Source organism: Dermacentor albipictus, chromosome 3, assembly GCF_038994185.2.
Source record: "Dermacentor albipictus isolate Rhodes 1998 colony chromosome 3, USDA_Dalb.pri_finalv2, whole genome shotgun sequence".
Lineage (NCBI taxonomy): Eukaryota > Metazoa > Arthropoda > Arachnida > Ixodida > Ixodidae > Dermacentor > Dermacentor albipictus.
The window spans coordinates 167,291,074-167,314,130 of NC_091823.1; the positions used below are offsets into that span (position 1 = coordinate 167,291,074).

Here is a 23,057-nt window from a genome sequence, read left to right on the forward strand (position 1 = left end):
TGTCGCAAACACCACTTGTGACACATCCTAAGCACGTGCCCAGTGTGCCCCCTCCCCCACACCATCTCTGGTTGTGTGACTGCTCAAGCCATAATTCGTGGATCATATCTGCAAACCTGATGCTCAGTATGGATGAAAATATGGTCCTCCAGTTCAATTGATATGACTGGATGTGCCTATAAGAAAGGGCAACAAGGCTTGTTATGGCAAGCTTACCCACATTTCAATAATAACAAGAAAGTTCACTGCGGCCTGCATCTAAGCTTATTAACGGGCTTGAACTTATTTTCATTAATAAGGTGCGCAATGGCGTTCATTTTTGACAGACTCGACTACTGCTGCAGTTTGAAATCTAGCATCTCACATTTTTGAAGGCATGTAAACGTTGCAGTCAGACCGCAGTTATTAGTTTATTAGACCAACTCTTTGTTTTCTGTACGATAGACGACTGGTAACACAGAATTAACGCAATGTTTTATTTTCATACTTTATTTCTCTAGGACAAATATTAAAGCAATAAACACATTTTGATCTGCCATGCATTAGCAAGATGCACACATTACGCTTGTAACCTCCAGAGGAATTGTGATTTAGCTGTTCATATGCCATAACTCTGAAACGCCAACTCATATTAGAAAATGCACAGGCATGTCCAGCAATTGTAATTCCACACGGCAGCCGTTATATTCGATGCCGATAGATAACTCGCTGCTTGACAATTCACCGAGTTGGTAGACATAAGCGCCCTTTCAGATTCGCACCGTGCTCGAAAACCGCAACAGGAGACATAACATCACACATATAATCACACCATTTCAATACATGAGAAAAACAGTTCAGTCTTAGGACTTAACCCAATGAGAGCGATTTAGTGCGAGACGGCGACGAGCTATGGCTTCGAGCAACAAAATGGGCCGTCGCTTGGACAGACCACTCGGTTCAAGAAATCTAGAATTCGTCGCTCGTCTCCCGGAAGTGCTATGAGCGACTAGCCAATAGCGCGAAGCCGTAACTCGATGTACATCGCTCAAATACTACCGATTACCGTGCGGAACGAGCAAACGATATAATTTTTATACGTGCAAGGATAAGAACCTACTGCAAGACCCTGGGAAATATGTCATGCTACTTTTTACAGTAAAATACATCAACCTAAATTGCTAAATCACGCGTCACGCTAGTTTCGATGCGTATTTGCAGCCCTCATACCGCCAACACCGGGAAGACGTCGCTCAATATCGTCGCTCACACGGCGTACGACGTGTCAGCGACGAGCGACCGCAACAGCCAACTCCATCGCATCGCTTCTCGCGTTCGCGCGCAAGATCGCTTATATGGGGTTTATGCTTTATTCAGCATAAAACGTGGATTCCTCATGCATTTTCAGTAAGTTCTCGATAACGCGGCCAAATGACCTCTTGCAGCATGCAGCTGAATACCTGCGGCAAAGTTTCTAACTAGCACTGGCGCTGCACCTAACTTCAGTGGTCGCAGATTACCCATGAGCGAGACACCGTCAAGCGCGCGGCTTATTTGTAACGAAAGCATGCCGCCAGCAAAATGACGCCTTCTATTATGTGACTCCTTATTTCCGCAGCGTTCCGTACACAGCAGACTACGAAATTGAATAAATTCGAACATACAAAACGCACGCTGTGCACGCTCCGCATGGGCTCGGAATCATGGGCTGGTGAACAAACCATTTTAAGCGTCCTCTCGCCTCACGTCTAATTGAATATACCATGGCGCTGGCAGCGTTTGCAATTTTCAAAGCCCTTACGGATAACGGCAAGTGATAAAATCCCATGCAGTTATCACGACGACTGGCTTTTTCGATTGGCATCGAGAGACACAGCGCGCTTGCCCCGTCTGTTGTCAATCGCGACGGCGAAGCGCCGCGACGACTTCCTGGCGATAGCATGTCATATACGCAGAATGTGCACCTAAGTTAGCATTCACTCACCGTGGATAATTTCTTGTTATATCCAACGAATGACGAACGACTGTCGTGTATTGTCGTTCGTGTTCGTGTTATTGTATTGTCGTGTCGTGAAAAAGTAGAGCGTTCGCTCCGCATTCCTTTGAACTGTGGCTGCCTGTTCTCTTAGAAGTACAATGAACTAGAATACATTATAGTGACACGACCGGAATGGCGCGCCTGCTTTTCCCACGGCCCGTTACGCTCCGGAAAGCCGCTAGAGGCGCTGCCGCTCTCTTTCATATTGCGGCGCGGACGGCTGGGCTTGCGTGGGGCACGGATAGGCATTTGTCAGCCTGCCTCTCCTGCGTTTCGCAAGGCTGTTGAGAGTGGTGTGCATACGGTTGGCCTTGTGTTTCGTGCGAAGGGCCTTCTCGTACGGACCATGTGCCCTGTGCGTCTTCGCCGCGTGCAGCCCGCGGCATGGCGAAGAGGCGCACAGATTCACACTGCTTCGCTCCGGGCTGCCGCACGGGCTACCCAAGCGGACCCAAAGCGTCGTTGTTCGCGGCACCGAAAGACGACGAACTCCGCAAAAAGTGGGAGCGCAACCTTCACAGGAAGGATAAAGCTCTCACCGTAGACCAGCTCTCACCGGAGACCAGCGTCTGCCTGCAGACGCTGGTCTCCCAGCAAGTCCAAGCACTAAGCAACAACTTCTTGACAAACTGCTTGACTCGGGAAACTTGATTGTAGCAGAAGACCTGCTTTGGACAATGCCCCAGACCATTCATCCTGTGTTGTTACTTCCAGTGACAACAGGCTTATTTTCTACATTGCCGGGTATGTTGCCCGAAAGTGCATCGTGAAATCAGGGTGTGAGGCATGCCTCACTCGTCTCTTGATGACTAAAGAGGCTGCAGAATGCTTGAACTTGGCTTCATTCACACGAATGAGAGATAATGGCGGCCTCCTCTACCCATCAAGTGTGCTTTATACGTTTGTTGTAAATTTGGAGAATGCCTTTACTGCAATGCTTTAGTCTTTTGGAATTACATTCTGACAGTGTACTTGATGTTCTGGACCACATCAAGCGAAAGCAGAAGATTCAGCTTGGATGTCAAGATCATTGTGAGCAAGTTGCAGCTGAGGTTACAGCATTTTATATCACAACACGCCTACATTTTTTCACAAAGAGCCTAAACCAGGCTAGCATCAAAAGGCATTAAGGTGCGAAGCACCTTAAATTGAGCAGGTGCTAAACATTACTCGGTGCTCTTTGAATAAATCATACTTCAGCCCTGCCTTTATCGCTTTGATTTCTTCAGCATGCAGCTGCCTACCACGTGTAGAGCGTTGCGTTTATACTGAACTGCATGCGAAAAATTTACTGGGCGATCAAGAACTTATCTGGAGGGTGAAGGTGGGCGTAAGTGAGTCGAGGGTGGGCAACCCACTAGCTAGGGTCTCCGGACCACCCTTGGAGCAGCTCAACACTGAATGAATTTGCGTGCCATTAAGAGTGTTGAGAAACTGCCCATCAAGAATGTTTGCTGCTTTTCGCTACGACGTCGTTACAAGGACGAAGATGTAAGTTTCGCAAAATCGATCATTCATTGCCCGATCATGTCTGTGGACAGCTTGTATTAGTTCAGCACAGTGTAATTGTGTCCAATTCGCACAGATGTGGAAAGGCGATCGAATGAAAATTTTTCTACCCGCAGCCGGCGATTGCCTTGTACTCCTTTGAAAATGCGGAACGCGATGTTCGGGCTTAAATTATTTATCGGCATTTCACTACCTGAAATGTGCAAATAATAAGTAATCGCACGTGTAAGATGAGTGTGTTTAGGTAACAGCACCGATCATTTCGAAATCTGCAATTATTGCGTGCGGAAAAGCCCCCGAAACCGTAGGCCGCCGCGCCAAAGCAGTATGAAAAGTTGCAGTGGCGCCATCTCGTGGCATCAATGCGAAAACGGGCCGCCTGCGCGGAGCCGTTCGTTCCACTAGAATATATTCTAGTTCACTGTACTTAGAAGCAAAACGGTGTGTTGATTGCTCAGCGTGCGTGAGTGATACATCGCCATGTTCGGGGCCAGCCTCCTACAGTTCAAGCAGAAGATTACACTACGTTTTGTTCTCTACTGCCGCAACAGCAGACCAGGCATTCTACTCTTTCTCTCAGAATGGCAGAGAAAAGAACATTTCACTCTCCCCTTGGTGACGGGGTGAACAATGCATTTCACTCCACTCGACATTTCGCAAGAGTAAAACGACGCTTTGAAGATACACGGCCGCTTCACTCCTGCGATAACTTCCCTAGTTTTTAGAGTGTATGCAGCTGCGCTCAAATTTCGCATTAGCGAGTATCATAATCGTCGGGGAATTTTTTTCTAGTGACATGACAGAACGATAGGCGACACCTTATCGACTTCGGAGTTACGAAAGCCACTTCAGAAACAGCCATCTAGGTCGTACGTTATTATTAAAAAGCTACACGCATTTGACCCAAGTTGGCTGTACCGTGCATGAACTCTGTGACCATGATGAAGCTACAGGGTTCGGTATATAAGCGGTATTCACTTCGTGCTTGTGCTTCACAGCGCGGTGGGCCTAAGAAACGTCACTTTGTGCTCACGAAACTCAGGTTTTCTTTATTTTATTTCTTTTCCACTTTACAAAACCAATTTGAACGGAATATACCACTGCAGATACTGTAGTTTCACTAACTACGTTCGACTTGTGGACGTTCGCAGCCGTAGCAGAAAAATATTTTCCAAGAGTAATTTCAATAAAGTGTATGGTGAGATTTAGGACGCAGCAGGTATATAATCAGACAAATCTACAGTAGAAAGGCGTACATATCGGAGCGGTTGCTCTCGTGCACGCTAATCCGAACGCGCAGCGCTTCTATTTCGCAAATTTCTCATACTAATCAACACAACACAAGGCTTTCAAGTGGATTAAGGGGCAGAAGCACAGTATTTGACATACATAAACTACACGTCATTGTTATCGCAGTGTTAACAACATTCGACCAAGCTCGTCTTGAAGAACTCTGTTCTTTCATGAGCGAAGAGTACCACGCAATTTTCAGGGATAATGTGGCCTAAGTGCTTTTCTTTACGTGCTAAGATAGCGTCACCCACGTTTTACATTGCGATAGCAATGATATGGACATTCCAGGCACATTTTGTCGTCGGTGTCGCCATCGCTGTGATGTTCCGTGTAAAGTCCAAGGGCGCGTCGCCGCGCGCCGTACGCTGTGCGTGCGAGTGAAAGCGTGCGAGGGTGAGCCGGCGATTGTGGCTCAATCTCGCGCGCACAAGGAAGAAAAGCAGTCGGTGCACACAGTGCGCAGAGTGCTGATAGCTTCGTGTGCGTTGTGTCTTCGCCGCTTAGTTCACGTTGAAGCCAGAGGCAGCACGAAGATCAATTCGTTCGCTGTTCCTGCATCGCTTCCTCCCTTCAGCGTTTTGACAGCGTGTATTCGTGGTCATCGAGCAAGATGCCTTCATGTTTATTCGTGTGCGCGTGACACATATGGCCGATAAAGCTACTATCCTAACTTCTGAAGTCTCCTATCTGTCTACTAATTTCCTCTCTCAATCGATGTTCTGCGTTATATATATATATATATATAGTGTGTGTGTTTGCATGCATATCATATTGACCGCAAATAAAGACGAGGACAGTGGAAGAGACCACAAAAACGACACGGGCGGTCACTCTTGTGTTCTCTTCTACTGCCCGCGTCTTTATTTGCGGTCAATATGATATGCAGTAAACACCAACTAGGTCAAATTGAAGTTTTTGTGTGATGCGTTTTGAAACGCAGGCGTACTGACACACCTACGTTATTCAAAGTTCAGTCGAGTTTTATCAACAGTTTTATAGCGACGTGGATGCAAAGTTTATCAGAAATTCACCTATTTTTCTGTATCAGTTTAGCGACACGCGCCAAAATGGCAACACTGGCCACGCTACTACGCATCTGGTAGTTCAAAGATAGCATGAATTTTGGCCGAAGCGTGAAACCAAAAATTACGCCGCTTTCACTCGAACTGGAGATGGCGGAAAGAAAAGCACGCGATTACTTTGCCCTAAATTGACGCGTTTCCTTCCATGAGTATGGAATACATTTTTCGTATATTGAGTACAAATGATTGCAAGGTGCCGCTTGTTTCGCCGCCGAAGGTTCGTTCATGGGAAGGCTCAATAATGAATTAATGTTAGGATCCTCATGTTATGACGGGACATGGACTGTACGAAACAGTATAGGACAGATAAGGGAAAACATGTTAGGGGCTTCATGTGCCGCAAAGCGAGTAAATTCATTTGTTGCATTAGCAGAACATCAAATTCAAACATCCAACATCAAACAGCAGTCAAATTTTAGGAACACATAAAAACATATATCTAGGCTGTTTCGTAAAAACTGCTTGAAGCTTCTTTATGACGTGAAAGATGAGATAACTAGGGCATTGCTTCGGTGTTATTTTTACCACAGGAGCCGGAATATAAAAATGTCTCGAATTATTAATTACAAGAGTGAATACGAAAATCAGCCGAATTAACTTACTAACCTAAAGAGTTTTAAGGACGACTTCACTGCGAAACTGAAGTACGCCGCCCGAAAATTTCATAATCGCTTTTGCATATGCGGGCAGCTCAGGCAATTAATTCCTTGCATTGATAAATTTTGCAAATTTCACCCTGAAAACCAAGATTTCATCACCAAAGGGCCCAGCTTCTGCGCAAGTAGCAAATTCTCGTTACGTACGTAATTGCTTCCGCGGCGCCATCATGCGAGCTTAAAAAAAATTATGGGGTTTTACGTGCCAAAACCACTTTTTGATTATGAAGCACGCCGTAGTGGGGGACTCCGGAAATTTCGACCACCTGGGGTTCTTTAACGTGCACCTAAATCTAAGTACACGGGTGTTTTCGCATTTCGCCCCCATCGAGATGCGGCCGCCATGGCCGGGATTCGATCCCGCGACCTCGTGCTCAGCAGCCCAACACCATAGCCACTGAGCAACCACGGCGGGTGCATGCGAGCTTCAAGCAACGACGAGAGAGAGGGATTAACTTTCTTTTACAAACCGCTCTGTGTCTCAGTCGTATTCGCTGGTAATATGTCATGTGTTGGACAGTGGGTTGTTAAAGACACTTAAGCTCAGTTGAGCTTCATTGGAACTTCATTGGCCTTTGTTTTTTTTCTTCTTTAAGCGCAAACGAAGCCATATTCCTTGCCAGCCACGTATGCATTGTAATTAAAAACATTCGTGGCTGTGTTGCTTCGCGAAGGCAGCGGCAGCTGGCTATCGTGCAGAAGAGCTTTTGGCCGCCTCTTCGCACTACATTTTGATGCGAAAGCATCAAATGGCCCATTCAGCAAAAAAGCCGACGGCGTCTGTAGCTGTGAAACGGCACCTAAATTCCTATTGGCTGCGACGCCACGTCGGGAGCGCGCCTCGACGGAGCAGAGCGGGCGAATCGGCGCACATGCTGAAGCGCCAGCGCGCCAGGTGTTGCGTGAGGGGAGAGGGCATCGCCGGCGACGCCACGTCACCAGCGCATCTCGACGGAGCAGATATGGCGACGCGACGCTGCGGGGCGAGACGAGCTATCGTCGGCGAGGCAGTCGCATGACGCGTGCGTGCGGTTGCCCCCGTCTCGCTATCGGAACCTGCCACGGTCTGTATCTCCGCCCCGCCCTCTACAGGGTTTAGCTGCTGCTCGTGCCCGCCGGTCTTGGTTGCCGCAGCTGCTTCCTCGTTCTCTCGTCGCTCAGGACGCCGATGGCATGCGGCGTCCTTGATTTATCAGCAACATGGTCCAAATGATCCCAGTCTACAGCCAACACGCTAACGTAGGAACTATACAAAAAATTATCCGCAAGAATTTAATCGCAAAACTCGATGACATTACTGGCCGCACAAAACTCGAAGGACCGCTCAGCGGTGCTCAATTGGACAGTAAGGCTTTCGCATTCAGAACTCATCAGAAGTGTTGAAGTGTCCTCGGGTTCTTTCATCTGGGGAATTTTAGGCATCCCATTGTTATAGGTGGTGCGCTACTATAGCATAAAAATTGCCCTTTAAAATTTTTGTCACTTCAGAACTCCCCGCAAACAGATAAATGTAATAGGGCGTTTAATAGTAGCGCGCCAACTAAGTACACCTCACGACTCGGCGCAATTCTTATTGAATAGGCCGACAGGCCTACCTGTGATACTTGTGGCTCTGTTGAAATAATCGTACATCTTCTGGGTATCTGCCCTTATGTCAGTACGGAGAAACAGACGCTGTGTACAGCACTGGAGCACCAGGCAACCAGCCACTCTCAGAGCAATAGTCATTATAACAGTAGGCACGCAGAACGGACTATGCACTAAAGACAGTCAGAGCGCTAGTTCGCTTCTTACGGTGTATATGAACCTTCAAGATAGACTGTTCTAGTGACAGGTGCCGCCTCAGAATGCTGAGTGCCGGTCCGTTTCCGTACTCAGATCTTGCTCTGTGCTTATCTCTTTAAAAGTACATTTCTGCCTTCCCCCGTGCATATAAGCAAGTGGGATCTTATCCTATCTATCTATCTATCTATCTATCTATCTATCTATCTATCTATCTATCTATCTATCTATCTATCTATCTATCTATCTATCTATCTATCTATCCATCTATCCATCTATCTATCCATCTATCCATCTATCCATCCATCTATCTATCTATCTATCTATCTATCTATCTATCTATCTATCTATCTATCTATCTATCTATCCATCTATCTATCCATTTATCCATCTATCTATCCATCTATCCATCTATCTATCCATCTATCCATCTATCCATCTATCTATCTATCTATCTATCTATCTATCTATCTATCTATCTATCTATCTATCTATCTATCTATCTATCTATCTATCTATCTAGCTCAATCACACGCACAATTTGCGGCATGTCACGTTTCGAGGAAAGACGCTCACCTTGTATCCCAGACCATAGAAGATTGGCCGGCCGATGAACACTGCTCTGGCTCCTAGGGACAACGCTTTGACCACATCGCCGCCACACCGGATGCCGCCGTCCATATAGACTTCACAGCGCCCACTCACGGCACGCACCAACTCCGGCAGCACCTCCAGCTGCAATCAGGTACACCAGGAACGCCTTGTGTCAAACACCACCGATATACCATATACCGCGAGCCCCATTTCAGAGCGAAACAAGACAGAATAGCGCTACCAGCAATATGAAGTAAAACCTACACAAGTCAGGTAAAGAAAAAAAGAGTCTGCACAGCTTGGCGATACCTTTAGCAGCTTCACATCATAAACAGCTACGCAGGGCCGTATTTTCTAACTATCTATTACATTTTATGTTGTTTTCGCTTTTTGTCTTGAACCCTGAGATGGCTCGGACGCCGTCATCGCTAAAATATCCCGCTGAGGGCGATGTATGATTACGAAAGAAGAATTAAAAAAATGGAACGTACAGATCACTGGCCCAGGCGCCACAGGCTGTGCCCGATCACACATTCGATCACACATTCAAATTATAACAACATCGAGGACTTTAAGGGTCTTATTTTCCAACAGTTCATTGCGTTAACCATTATTTCCATCCTATATGTCATAACTCAGACGCCGTCATTAACCCCGGCATCGGTCACTCGGTTCAACGGGTGATGACCAATTAAAAATTAAATGTGTGGTAGATCTAGCGGCGTCACAACCACTCGTCCCATCTGCTCGTCTCGGCTTTTTTTTTCTTTTTTTTGTCTGCGCGTTCACCAGAGTGTTCACTGTAGTTCGCACAGCTTATATTTATGCAAAAACGTTTCGTCCCTACCGCAAACCTGCGACGGTGGCTCGCATAGGCGGTGACGCTCGGCCTACACAACACTGAGAGGAACGGCAACGCCACAAGCACAACCTTCGCGATGCCCGCAGCGACATCCGCAACCCTAATGCTATCGGCATTCGAGATTTCACCGCAAGCTGTTCTCGGCTGAACAGCTGGCTGAAGGTGTTCTGTGCTTGCACCTTTCGCGGATGTATGGCCTACCGAAGTTTTGCAGGAGAAGCTCTGCCATCTGGTTTCTTCAGCTCGAGAATCACTTCTACGTTAACAACGTGAGTTACCAACATTTGTGTTGTCTCCACACAAGTCGCGAGCTGTCGGACGGTCTTTTTTTGGAGGTCCGACTTCTATCAGGCTCGGGCATCTGCGAGAACCTGCGGCAGGCCGCGATTTCGCACGACGGTATCACTGTGGCTGCGTCTCGCTCACAACCTACGCTGCCGGTGCCGCCTGCTACAACTCTATCGGAGTGTGTGAACCCGACGCTACCAACGACGACAGATATGCTTTCTGTAGCCACTCTGACGAAAGCCCTTGCAAATTCCACAAAAAAAAACGAGCAGTGGCAGGAATCCGTCATCTCTAAACCAAGGTTTTGCTGACCGTTGCAATACGCTGTCCTGCACCGCTGTACGCGCACCTGAAATGGGGATGCAGCAGGAATCAGCAAGAGCACCAATGCAGAGCTACACTCGCAGCTCTTCGCCACTCCCAGCGTTGCACGCCGTTCGACGGCACCGTCTTCAACGTTGTTGCCCTCAGCGAGAACAGCGGTTCTTGGCACGCGCCAAGAACCGGCCAACACGCCTTAACTCTGCTTGCCGAGTTGCACCGCACTGGGCGTGCAGACGTTGACAACGCAAGGCGAGGTCCTCAACGCACAAGGCAATGCGCCCTTCGTCTACACTTTGTGCTCCTGCGGCACGATCTGCATACAGGCGCACGCACCTCATGCGCGCCTGTGTGTGCTCTTTGTGCTTTCACGGCAGAGATCCCGACGCAGCCCTACGTCGTGCAACACTATACATATAACTTGTAGCAGAGGCGGCTTTCTCCTCCCCATTCCTAGTGACACTTTTTTTCATACAACGTCGTCGCCTGCGACACTCTTAGCCACGACCACCAGAGAGCTATTTGCACTCTTCGCCACAACACGGACTTCACGTGAGCTTCTTAACGGACGCTGCAAATCGCCACTCGTGTATACAAGCTTGCAGTCTCTCTTATTTCTTTACGCGCGCCTTTTGCATATATTTCAATCACGCTTCGCACTAGGACGGGGGCTCTGTAGCGGCGCGACTATCGCCTCCAGAGTCGGTAAAGAAGGCCACCCGCCTGTATGTAGCGCGAGAGAAGAATAGGCTAGCGCGCTGGACCTGAGCGGGCGATCCCGTGGTACCATGGCTGGCCGTCCTAATAAACCGTGGCATGGCGGCTACCACTTCGCGCCGCCTGCCGCATGCCTGTCAGATTTCCAGCATGACTTCCTTACCGCGTATTACCAGATGCTCTTTACACGCACAAGCAATCGGCACGTTGCTAAGCGCAGAGTTTGCTGACTTTCGCCAAAACTCGACGTGTAAAGTTCCTTTACAACAACTGGCGACTACAAATAATGGACTCGTCCCAGCCGAGCTCCAGAGCAACGTGAAATAGCTGAAGCCACAGGCGGGCACATATGCACATCGTAGGGGCGCGAATTAGAAGACTCATAAAAAGAACTGCGTTACCGTAGCAGGAACGCCGTCCATGTAAAGACCACCGTGGTTGGACACGACGATTGCGGAAGCACCGTGGTCCACAGCTTTCACAGCGTCATCGGCTGCAAAGCAACGAAATAATGTATATAACAGGGGCACATCGCAATCATGACTCTACGGGCTCTACGGACTGCAATATTATACTATTTGCCCCATCCGACTACTCAGTACATGCTCTTTTTCTCTGTGCTTCACCACAAGGCCTGACACAGAGAGTTTGTGCTAAAAGGAGCTCAGCGACCCGGCGCAAAGCGCACGCGAGGTAAGGTAGGGGGTGGCTAAGGTAGATGCCACGCAGACCAATGAATTACCAAGAATTTATTTTGCTGCAACATATCCATCTGCAGCTCCTACTGGATTCCATGCTCATGGCCAGGCTGTCGCCGACAACGCTGGGAAAACATTGAGAGCGCGCGAAGCAAACCTTTTACGTTCCACACCAAAGACACAGGCCAACCACTGACGAAAAAAAAAAAAGCGCTGCTTCGCCATTATGGACCCTACACCGGTCTGACCGGGTCCCGACAGAAGTTCGGGACCCAGTCAGACAGGTGCAAATCCCGTCGTTCTCCGTAGTACCGGGAGGACCCTGGTAGAACCTAGACAGAGCACATTTCCGAAGCATAAGCCTCCAGCAAGCGTCCCCAGATTTCTCTCTGAGGACTTTTGGGTGGTGCAAACGCGAGAAAGCTCTCCTGAAAAGTTGGCGAAATTCCGGCTGGTGCTCATACAACTCTCGCTATTGTTGGTGAGGCGGTTCCTCGGCTTTCCAAGATCGACAGGGCCGTTGCGAATATATTTGCGTCGGCTCAGCACCGCAGTTAGTAGCTCATCGAGTTGGTCATATTGGTGATGGGGCCTGAGATCACGCGCACAACTGAAGGCCGTGGAAACGGCGCCCGCTTTCGCGGTCGACTAGCCAATCGCAGCTAGCGTGGCCATATAGCAAGTTGGTCCGCGTGCTTGCTGGAAGCAGCGGGTTAGGCTCGCGTGTAGAAACACCAAGCTGAACACAGCCCTAAACTACCGGCCTCTCGAAGTCACGTGTGGCGTCGTGCGTGACAGGCAAACGCGACGCACTCGCCTTCGACCGGGACCGCCCCGAAATTTATAGTAGCCTAAACCGCACACTGAGCAAAAGCCTGTGAACGAATTTCTGCGCCGCTGGAGTTATAAAATGAACACTAGAGAAACACGCTGTTGAACTAGTTCATGCATTGTATTAGGAAAAAACCACCCAAAAAAAAAGACACACACAGGAAACACAAAAAGAAAGGAAAGAGGCTGGACTACCAACTGTTTATTCGACAGAACGCGGCTCTAATTTATAAAGGGCACTCTGCCATATGAACATCACACAATCGGCTTATCGCGACCAACCGTCAACTTCTTGACGTTTGGTTGTGATTGGTTGATTGTTGGTTGCTGGCTGTGATTGGTTATTTGTGTGCCTTCTTTTTGGCTGTTCTTTTTTTAAAGCACTGGACAAGGGGCGCTATAACGCAAAACTATACCAAACTTTTCTATTCCAATTCTGCAATCAGCCCTCCGCGATTGGTCAAAAACGTTTTTGGACCACCCCCACGTCACCTGTTTACGTAACAAAATACGTCACGTCTAATATGACGTGTACACACTGATTATGCATAATTTGGCCGAACAAAAGAAAGATAGTTATTTCTCATTCGACGCCTTTTGGCCATTAGGCCTCGGCTATTGGACAAAAGTTTTTGGGCTGCGCCGACTTCAACTGCCTGCCACGCGACGTCAAAAAACCGCAAAGAAACACGGCGTCAAAATGACGTGTACGCGTTAAAGATGCACTAATATGCCGAAGAAAACTGAATTTTCTCCTGAATAGCCGCAGGCTGCCCCGTTCCGCAGGGAATAAAAGATGGCTGCCGCCGATCACTGAGGCACTGGCTGCTCGCACCTGCCGGAGAGCATGGGTGTAAAGAAAGCTTTGCGTGTAAAGAAAACTATTTGCGTGGCCCTGTAACGTTTTGGAGAACTTTCGGCACGTTTATGACCTCGTTCTGCCAACTCTTCTTTGCTGAGGATCCGTTTTAGTGCCATTCTTAAGCTTCCGTTGCATGCCGCCACGATTGTCGATGAGCCACCGCAAGCTAAGTAAGAGAAAGTGGACCAATCGCCGACAGCGGCACCACCCTCTTCATCCGGTTATCTATTTTCAGTGCACTGGCTCAGCCCCATCGAATCCCTCTCCACTTGAGCGTGCTCCTCGCCTCTTGTGATCTAATTAGTTCAGACACGCCACTCAGTCTAGGCAACGTTTTTCGTTTTTCAAGCAAACAAAAGGACCTCCTATGAACGAGGAGAGTTTTTGTTGGTTTGTTCAGACAAGCCTGCGGGTCACCGCCCGATGTTTGCGTCGGCGGTTACGCAGATTTGACGTCAGGAGATTGGAATAAATACACATTGGAATAGTTTTACGTCATGTGGCCCAAGCTTCGCGAAAGAAAAAAAATTGGGTTTTTGATATAAAATGCCTCAACAAAGCCCTTTGAAAAAATAATCTGTTCTCGATATGAAATTGTTTTGATATTTACAAGTAAAGGACCCCTTTCGTTCTTGTTTTGTTTTTGTTTATTTTCCGGCGTCAAAATGCCATGCCATAGATTTAAGCAAATTTCCCTTTCATTAACTCTTCGCTTCAAAATTGCTCAATATATCATTCGCATATACAAACCCATAGACATACGCAATAGCGCGATTTGAGCAGGAAGGTGATGAAAGACCACGCGATATGGCCCGGGTGTGACTAGCGTGGCACAAGTGGTTTCTCGGTTTCTACCAGCGGTTTCTACCAGCGGACGCATGTGCTCCTAGCCACTTGTTTACGCAGCTCTATACAGCACTTGGAATCTCAACCTGGCAACGTTTAACGCTAAAACGTTATCTAGTGAGGCGAGTCTAGCAGTGCTATTCGAGAAATTACCGGGCTTTATATGGGATATAATAGGGCCAGTTAGGTTAGGAGGACAAATGAAGCATATACAGTGCTGCAAAGCGGGCACGTCCTGTGCTACCGGGGCTTTGCGGTGAGACGAGAACTAGGGATCGGATCCCTTATTAATAAGGATATAGCTGGTAACATACAGGAATTCTATAGCATTAACGAGACGGTGGCAGGTCTTGTTGTGAAACCTAATAAGAGGTACAAATTGAAGGTCGTACAGGGCTACGCGCCTACATCCAGTCATGCAGACCAGGAAGTCGAAAGCTCCTATGAAGACGTGGAATCGGCGATGGGTAAAGTCAAAACTAAATACACTATACTGATGGGCGACTTCAATGCCAGGGTAGGCAAGAAGCAGGCCGGAGACAAGTCAGTTGGGGAATATGGCGTAGGTTCTAGGAAGAGCAGGGGAGAGTTATTAATAGAGCTTGCAGAGCGGAATAATATGCTGATAATGAATACCTTCTTCCGCAAGCGGGTAAGCCGAAAGTGGACGTGAAGGAGCCCGAATGACGAGACTAGAAATGAATAGGCTTCACACTCTGCGCTAACCCTGGCATCGTACAAGATGTGGATGTTCTCGGCAAGGTGCGCTTCAGTGACCATAGGATGGTAAGAATTCGAATTAGCCTACACTTGAGGAGGGAACTGGAGAAACTGGTACATAAGAAGCCGATCAATAAGTTAGCAGTAAGAGGCAAAATAGAGGAATTTCGGATCAAGCTACAGAACAGGTATTCGGCCTTAACTCAGGAAGAGGAACTTATTGTTGAAACAATGAACGACAATCTTACGGGAAGGAGTGTGCAACAGAAGTTGGTGGTAACTGCGTTAAACAGGACACCAGTAAGTTATCGCATGAGACGAAATATTTCGTCAAGAAACGCCAATGTATGAAAGCCTCTAACCCTACAGCTAGAATAGAACTGACAGAACTTTCGACGCTAATCAACAAGTGCAAGACAGCTGACATAAGGAAGTATAATATGGATAGAATCGAACATGCTCTCAGGAACGGAGGAAGCCTAAAAGCAGTGAAGAAGAAACTAGGAATTCGCAAGAATCAGATGTCTGCGTTAAGAGAGAAAGCCGGCAATATTATTACTAATATGGATGAGATAGTTCAAGTGGCTGAGGAGTTCTATAGAGACTTTTACAGTACCAGTGGGACCCACGATGATAATGGAAAAGGGAATAGTCTAGAGGAATTTGACATCATAGAAGTAACGCCGGAAGAAGTCAAGAAAGCCTTAGGATCTATGCAAAGGGAGAAGGCAGCTGGGGAGGATCAGGTAACGGCAGATTTGCTGAAGGATGGTGGGCGGATTGTTCTAGAAAAACTGGCCACCTTCTATACGCAATACCTCATGGTTTCGAGCGTACCGGAATCTTGGAAGAACGCCAACGTAATCTTAATCCAAAAGAAAGGGGTGGCCAAAGATTGGATGAAGACGACGTTTTCGAACGCACATGTGCGAGCACGTCGGCTCCCGTTTCTACAAACCTTCTAGACCCGATTTTTTGCCTCAACCCACAGGAACTGTGCATCAATCGACGCAGTTTACTCCAACGAACAAGCGGCTACCGAAATTTCACCAGTGGGTGGATTTTTCGGACTTTTCCAAGACTTTTCCACCGCATGCCACGTTGGCGTGGAGCTACGCCTAACGAGCCAAACCATACGGTGCGGTCGGGCAGGCGTCGAAGCTAAACCCAACGCGTCGTCGAGCTAGAAAATGGCCTCCAACCTCAATACCTCGGTTGGAGAAGGGATGGAAATCAATCAGGAGGAAACGGAGTGCTCAGGCTGGATCGAAGTCGTGAGCAAGGAGAAACTTGCCGAGCGGTGTGATCCTAACGCACTCACGTCAGCGAAAGCAAGCGGTAATGACGGCGCCCGCACTGCCAGACCACAGTATGTATTGAGACGAGTCGTGGAAGCTTCCAGAATCGTGAACCTTCCTAGGAATCACTACAAGACCATTATAAGGCCTCGTGGAGGGCTGGACGTTAAGAAGACGGACCTTATTATTTTCAAGCGTGCGCTCGCCAAGGCGGCTTCCCTAACAGCGGAGCAGGTGTTCGACGACACGTTGTACACGAACCCATTCCAAAACATTCTCGTGGTTGCCACGCCGTTCGAGGCGAACGCGCGCGCCTACGTCAAGTTTCAGCAGATTTCTATGGCAGGTGTCGTCATAGAAGTGGCGGCATACGTGGCTGCGTACAAACGACACATGTAATGGAGTGATCCGCGGAATCAACGTGGACATCAGTGACGCAGAACTGACGGAGATGATCGTCAACCGGAGAAACCCCGGCGCTCTGGGGGTTCGAAGAATCAAGAAGACACCAACAGTGATCGTGTTGTTCGACGGACACAAGGTCCCCCTAAACGTCGTGTGTGATGGTGTTCGCTACCCTTGTTCCTTGTATCGCAGGCAAGTAGACGTTTGTTATGCGTGTGGAGAATTGGGCCACAGGGCCGACGTTTGCCCGAAGGGCGAAGATCAGAAAAAATGCCGTGGATGTGGCATGCTCACACCATCAGAGGATTATCAATGTGATCCCAAGTGCGCAATCTGTGGCGTGGCACACCAAACGGCAGACCGCAAGTGCAAACAGCGCTTCCAGGTGCCATACATCGTGCGGCAAAGACGGCGGCACCGCAGACGTGCACAGCCCGCGCAGCTGGTGGCAGGACCGCGTGGCTTCGACACAACTAGCCACCCTAACACAGCTAGCGGCGGAGAAGCAATGGCGGGAGAGAAACCTTTCTACTCCCCCCGCAGCAACATATCGGCATCGAGAAAACACTTCCGCTCCCGATCCAGGGGTGCGATCGCGCAAACAGCTCGCTTTTCCGTTCTCTCGCTTGCCCTCTCGTGATTTGTTGGCGCCCGCGCGTTTCGTCACGGCCGTCATTGCGCCGGGGCGGGACCACAAAACGCGCTTACGTCACACTCCTGTCAATCATTCCAAAACCGAGTGAAATCGGCCGCTATCGTGGAACGGTCGACAAGGGCATTCGTTAGTAGCGCTAGTAGCAGACGATGCGCCTGTCGTCGGCTCGTAATGTCGTCGCTCGCCGAACATGGCTGGCCCTGCCGGGGGTCCAGTTTTTGAGATTAAAGCGCGATCCGCCATTGCAGAACGTTAGCGATGTTAATTATTGAAAACAACTGTGATCGCAGTGAAATTAAATGTTGTGCCTGCGCTGTGATAAATATAACTAGTGTTCTTCTTTTTATTGTTGTTTGATCTGAGCTCATTTGTCAAGAATGCTCGCCGTTTCACGTTGTGCTCAGAGAATCACGTTCATTGTTCGGCGGTTTGGCGCTCACGAGTCATGATGGCCGCTCCTAATATCGTGCTTTTGGAGTCTCTCGAACAGCCTCGGCGACGCATCTTTCGGGACGCATTTGACGAGCTTACTGAGGAAGAGTTCCGCGAGCACTTCAGGCTCTCGAAGAGCACTGTGCGGTGGCTCTGCGAGCAATTGGATGACGTCATCGGTGGCCTTCGGACCGGTGGCATCACGACGCACGACAAGGTGCTTTGTGCTCTCCGTTTCTTCGCGACGGGGAGCTTCCAAAGATCCATCGGCAGCGAAGAATTCGTATCCATAGGGCAGGCTTCCGTGAGCGAGACCATTCAAGCAGTTGCGGAAACAATAACCGGGGTGGGCCGGCAACAGGGTTAGGTGAGCTTCCCGTTGACAACGGCCGGCAAGGCTCGTGCAAAGGCGGCCTTTGCGGATCACGGCCGTATTCCCGGTGTAGTGGCCTGGGCCGCTATCTTGTAGCGATGCCTTATTCTATGTTATTCTTATCATCCACCACACACGGCCGCCTGATCCCGTTGATAATAAGAACAGAGCGTCACTCTGACCACTGGCTTAGCGCAAAAAGCCTGAAAAAGCATATAATCGGAAAAGGCATCACTACAAAATACCGGCTCTGTGTCGACGGGACGCTCTTGGGTCAGCGCGCGCGATGTCCGCGCAAAGTATACGGGTGGCCCTCTATGAACGCGACCAACAGTTCGCGTTGGTGCGGCGACACGTGCGGGTCAAGTCTTAGATTTTTGTGCGACGACATAACGATTCGCAGTCGATGAACAATGATCGCCAGTTGAACTGCGCGCTCCTGCCAATTTGTTTTGGCGCGTGCGATACCACCTAGCGGACTAAACCAAAATATATGCCGCTTAAATTAGTTTTCTTCTCTCGCATCACATTTCCGACGCAGATTATATGTTGCAACAGTAAGAGTTTTTTTTTTTCTTATATTACTTGTTTAATTATTAAAGCATCACAAACATTCTGCACTTAATATATCGTCCCCGATCGAAGCCCAAATTGGTGACGCAAACTTCTGGGGCTGGGCTCGCTCGCTGATTGGCTGTGCTGTCCCTCCCGTTCTCACAAATCTTGCGGACGGCCCACTTTGTGACGTCGCAGTCAGACCGAACGAACGGAAAAGCGAGCAGTTTGCGCGATCGCACCCCAGAGGGCGCCCCGGCAGAAGATCGCGCTCTCGCCCCAGAGGGCGCGACAATAGCAGCAGACGCTCTCGTTCGAGAGGACGATCGGGTTCCAGGGTCCGAATCCAGGAACCAATGTCCTGGGCGGACAAGGCCAGGATGAACACCCCAAGCGGAAAAACGGTAACACAGGGCATCCGCCAGAGCATAAAAGAGAGCAATCTGAGATTTTAATGCTTAAGAAAGAAAATGCAGAGCTAAAAGAGGCCCTACAAACGCTGAGGTCTGAGTTCGAGCTCTTCCGTAACTCGCGTGAACCCCGCGAAGTAGCCTTACCCATCCCAGTTCAAGCAGAAGGGTCGAATAAGCGCAAAGCTATTACCCCTCCCCCGACTACGGAAAGAGAGCCCATGCAAACTGACGAGTCCCCCGCTCAGGACCCTAAGCCAGAGCCAAACATACTCGCGTCTTTGAAGGTAATTGAGGAATCGCTCAAGCAGATGAGAGAAGCCTTAGCCATTCAATCTAGCACTGTCGAGCACATGGACGGCAACATCTCCCACCTAACACGTAGAGTTGGCATCCTCGAGTCTAAAAAGAAAATAGATTCTAGCAAAATCAAAAGCATCACCACTGGCACCATTGCAAAAGCTAAGAAAGTACAGCAGGACCCCGATAACACGAGTTCCCTGCAGGCTATGCTAGTTCAATAGAAATCAAAATGGCGGGACAAACCGGAAACCTAATTATCTGGCAGTGGAATTGCGCCAGCTTCTTAAGGCGCAAGGCTGCTCTATTGCAACTCCTCAAAGCACAAGCGTTAATGCCACACGTCCTGCTCTTGCAAGAAACACTTAGTGAGAAGGTAAATTTATCGGGCTACCGTTCGGTTAGCCAAAAAGGAGAAAATGGCAGAGGTATCGCCACATTCGTCAGGAAAGACACCTCTTTTCAGGAGCGCGAAGTCAAAATTTGTAACTCGGATAAGAAATCCGGTCTCGGGGTACAATTAATTGAAATCGTCCCCCGGAAAAATCCGACGTAACATTTTCGTTCTCAACTTGTACAGCTCTCCCTCCGCTTATAAGCATAATCTCCGCTCACTACTAAATAGGGCCGCAACCACTGCGAAATCGCGGCCCTTAATAGTCGCAGGAGATTTCAACGCTCCCCACCCGGCTTGGGGTTATGTAACACGAACAAAGAAAGGGACCAACCTAGTTGCAGCGAGTACAGACCTAAACCTGACGCTGGTCTCGGACCCACGTTTCCCCACGAGGTTGGGAAACTCGGTCGCCAGAGATACGACGCCTGATCTCAGCTTCACTAGAAATGCGGTGGCCACGTGGCCCAACTTACAGGAGAACTTGTGGAGCGACCACTACATAACAGAACTCAGAATGGAAATAATAGCAGCTCCTCCCAAAACCTGTAAATACACTGACTGGGACCTCTTTAGGAAAATAAGAGATGAAGATGAGGCAGTATACGACACCTTCAGTGAACTGCTTGTACAGATCCAGATGGATGTCGAAAAGGCCACCAAGGAAATAGTTACAGATTTTGGTGCCCGAGGGATGGACGCAAGATTAGCGCACCTCCTGGAAGCCAAACGCTCTCTCCTCGAGAGATGAAAGACACAAAGACTCAATCGCAGGCCACGGAAAAAGATCGCGGAGCTCAATATAAACTCATTGAGGTGCATTGCTCCGAACTTAATAAACAGCAATGGAGAGACGCCTGCTCGGCAGCGGATGTAAAATTGCGCAAAGGAGGCAAATGGACCCTCTTCAAATATCTCTTAGACGATGGACAATCCAAATGTAATCAGAGACTAGTCATAGACCGATTAATTAAGAATGAAAAAATGGAAGGCATCTCAGAAGCCTCCATATTTCGGAAACTAACCAAAAAATACCTTCCAATTGGCCAAAGCCCAGGTTCTCCCCTCCCTCAGTATGAGGGCGCGCCTGCGCCAGACCTGGACGTCCCCTTCTCGGAAGCTGAGATCAGGGAAGTGCTGCACAATTTAAACGGAAGGTCTGCCCCAGACCCCGACGCAGTTACAAACCGGCCCTTAAGAAATTTGGATAACAAAGCAATTCAAGCTTTGGTGAAGGAGATAAATGAGGTATGGGAGGGGGGCGTTGTACCGGAGAGTTGGAAGAAGGCCACAGTGGTCCTAATCCCCAAGCCAGGTAAATCACCCACCTTGGAGAACCTCCGTCCTATCTCCCTTACTTCTTGCATTAGCAAAGTAGTGGAACATGCAGTGCATAACAGGATATCGAGACATATCGAGCGCAACGAACTATTCCCGAATAATATGGTTGGTTTCAGGCCCTTGCTTTCAACGCAGGATGTCATGTTCCTGCTCAAAACACAGGTAATCGACTCTCAAAGCAAAGATGTAAAAGTGGTCCTCGCACTGGATCTATCCAAGGCGTTCGATACAATTGCACATGACTATATCCTTCAGGAGATATCGGCCTTGAACTTAGGAGTTAAATTCTTCTCCTTCGTTGCATCCTCCCTCACGAGCAGGACGGCGGCCATAAAGTTGAGGCAATCAGTCTCCGAATATTTCACACTCGGAAGAAGGGGTACTCCCCAAGGGGCAGTTATCTCACCCCTTCTCTTTAATATAGCAATGCGCAAGTGGTCGGAAAGCCTTGCAGCAATTCCTTACGTAGGTCATGCATTATATGCTGACGATATTACAATCTGGTGTCCTGGAGGATCGGAGGCTATGGTCGAACAAGTTCTACAGGAGGCTCTGGATGTTGCAGAGTCTTTCTTGGAAGGTACGGGACAGGCACTCTCGCCTGGAAAGTCTTAACTCCTGCGGTACAAACAGGCTAGACGAGCCGGTGCTAGGGGCTCACCCCACTCGATCAGGTGCCATTAGCGTTCGTACCAGAGATGGGCACACCATCCCGAGAGTAGAGTCTACCAAAATACTAGGGCTTTAAATAAACTCAAAGGGCTGCAACGCTAAGACTATAGCCCAACTCACCACGAAAACTGAAAACATTATTAGAATAATTATGAGAGTGTCCAACAAGAAAGGCGGCATAGGCGAGGATATACTTCTTAGGCCTCAGACATGTCATTTACATAGTCGCGGCCCTCAATTGGACGAAAACGGAAATTGATAAATTAGACACGCTTATGCACAAAAGTATCAGAAGGGTCAAAAGCGTGGCAGTTTGGGCGAGTTGGTACGTCATGACTGTTTTAGGCTTGTAGCGCAGCTCGGAAGAGCAAAAAAGGAAGGAGGTAGGGGTAATCAAAGGAAACGGAAAACAGAGGGAGCGCTAACTTCCAACAGTTGGAAGTTAGCGCTCACTCTGTTTTCCTTTCCTTTGATTACCCCTACCTCCTTCATTTTTTGCTCTTCCGAGCTGCGCTACAAGCCTAAAACTATCAGAAGGGTGATCAGCGCGCCAATCACGGCTAGCTCAGGGAAACTCGTGACATTGGGAGTACACAACACAACATTGGAATTAATGGAAGCACAAAGATCACCACAAATTACTAGATTATCAAACTCCAAAGCCGGCGGAAAACTGCTGGATGCGGCATGCCTCCGTCCTAGCTTCAATGAGGGAAATACCGCGCAACTTGAAATACAAACAAGGAACTCCTTTATTGTAGACCCTTTCCTAAGAAATGTCCGCCCCCAACACAATAAAGGTCGAAGGTTGGCGAGGGCTAGAACTTTCTTAACGAACATATCCGGAACAGAGACCTTCGTTGACGCGGCGCGACACGCCAGTGCCAACAAGTTCTCCGTAGCCATAGTCAATGACAGGGGAGAGCTCCTCTCGGCACCCTCGCTGAAGATCTCCTCGGTCGATGTGGTGAAACAGGCTGCTATAGCTCTCGCATTACTTGACTCAAAACGCACTAAGGTGTACACGGACACCCGAGCAGTCGTTAGAGAGTTCGCATCGGGATTGATAGCCAAAGAAGCAGCCAGGATCCTGAACGGCAAACACCCCTCTGACATTGTTCACCACATAGTGTGGTTCCCAGCT

At 48.7% G+C, this 23,057-nt stretch overlaps 1 protein-coding gene across 2 annotated transcripts in view; it reads right to left on the reverse strand.

Moving 5' to 3' along the window:
* LOC135896300 (2-Hydroxyacid oxidase 1-like) overlaps positions 1–23,057 on the reverse strand; it is a 129,804-nt gene that overhangs the window by 6,199 nt on the left and 100,548 nt on the right. For both annotated transcript variants that reach the window (XM_065424656.2, XM_065424655.1), the window contains exons 6-7: positions 11,523–11,614; positions 8,916–9,074 (exon numbers count right to left, since the gene is read on the reverse strand). In XM_065424656.2, coding sequence (XP_065280728.1) covers positions 8,916–9,074; positions 11,523–11,614 — 251 coding nt within the window. The remainder of the gene's footprint in view (positions 1–8,915; positions 9,075–11,522; positions 11,615–23,057) is intronic.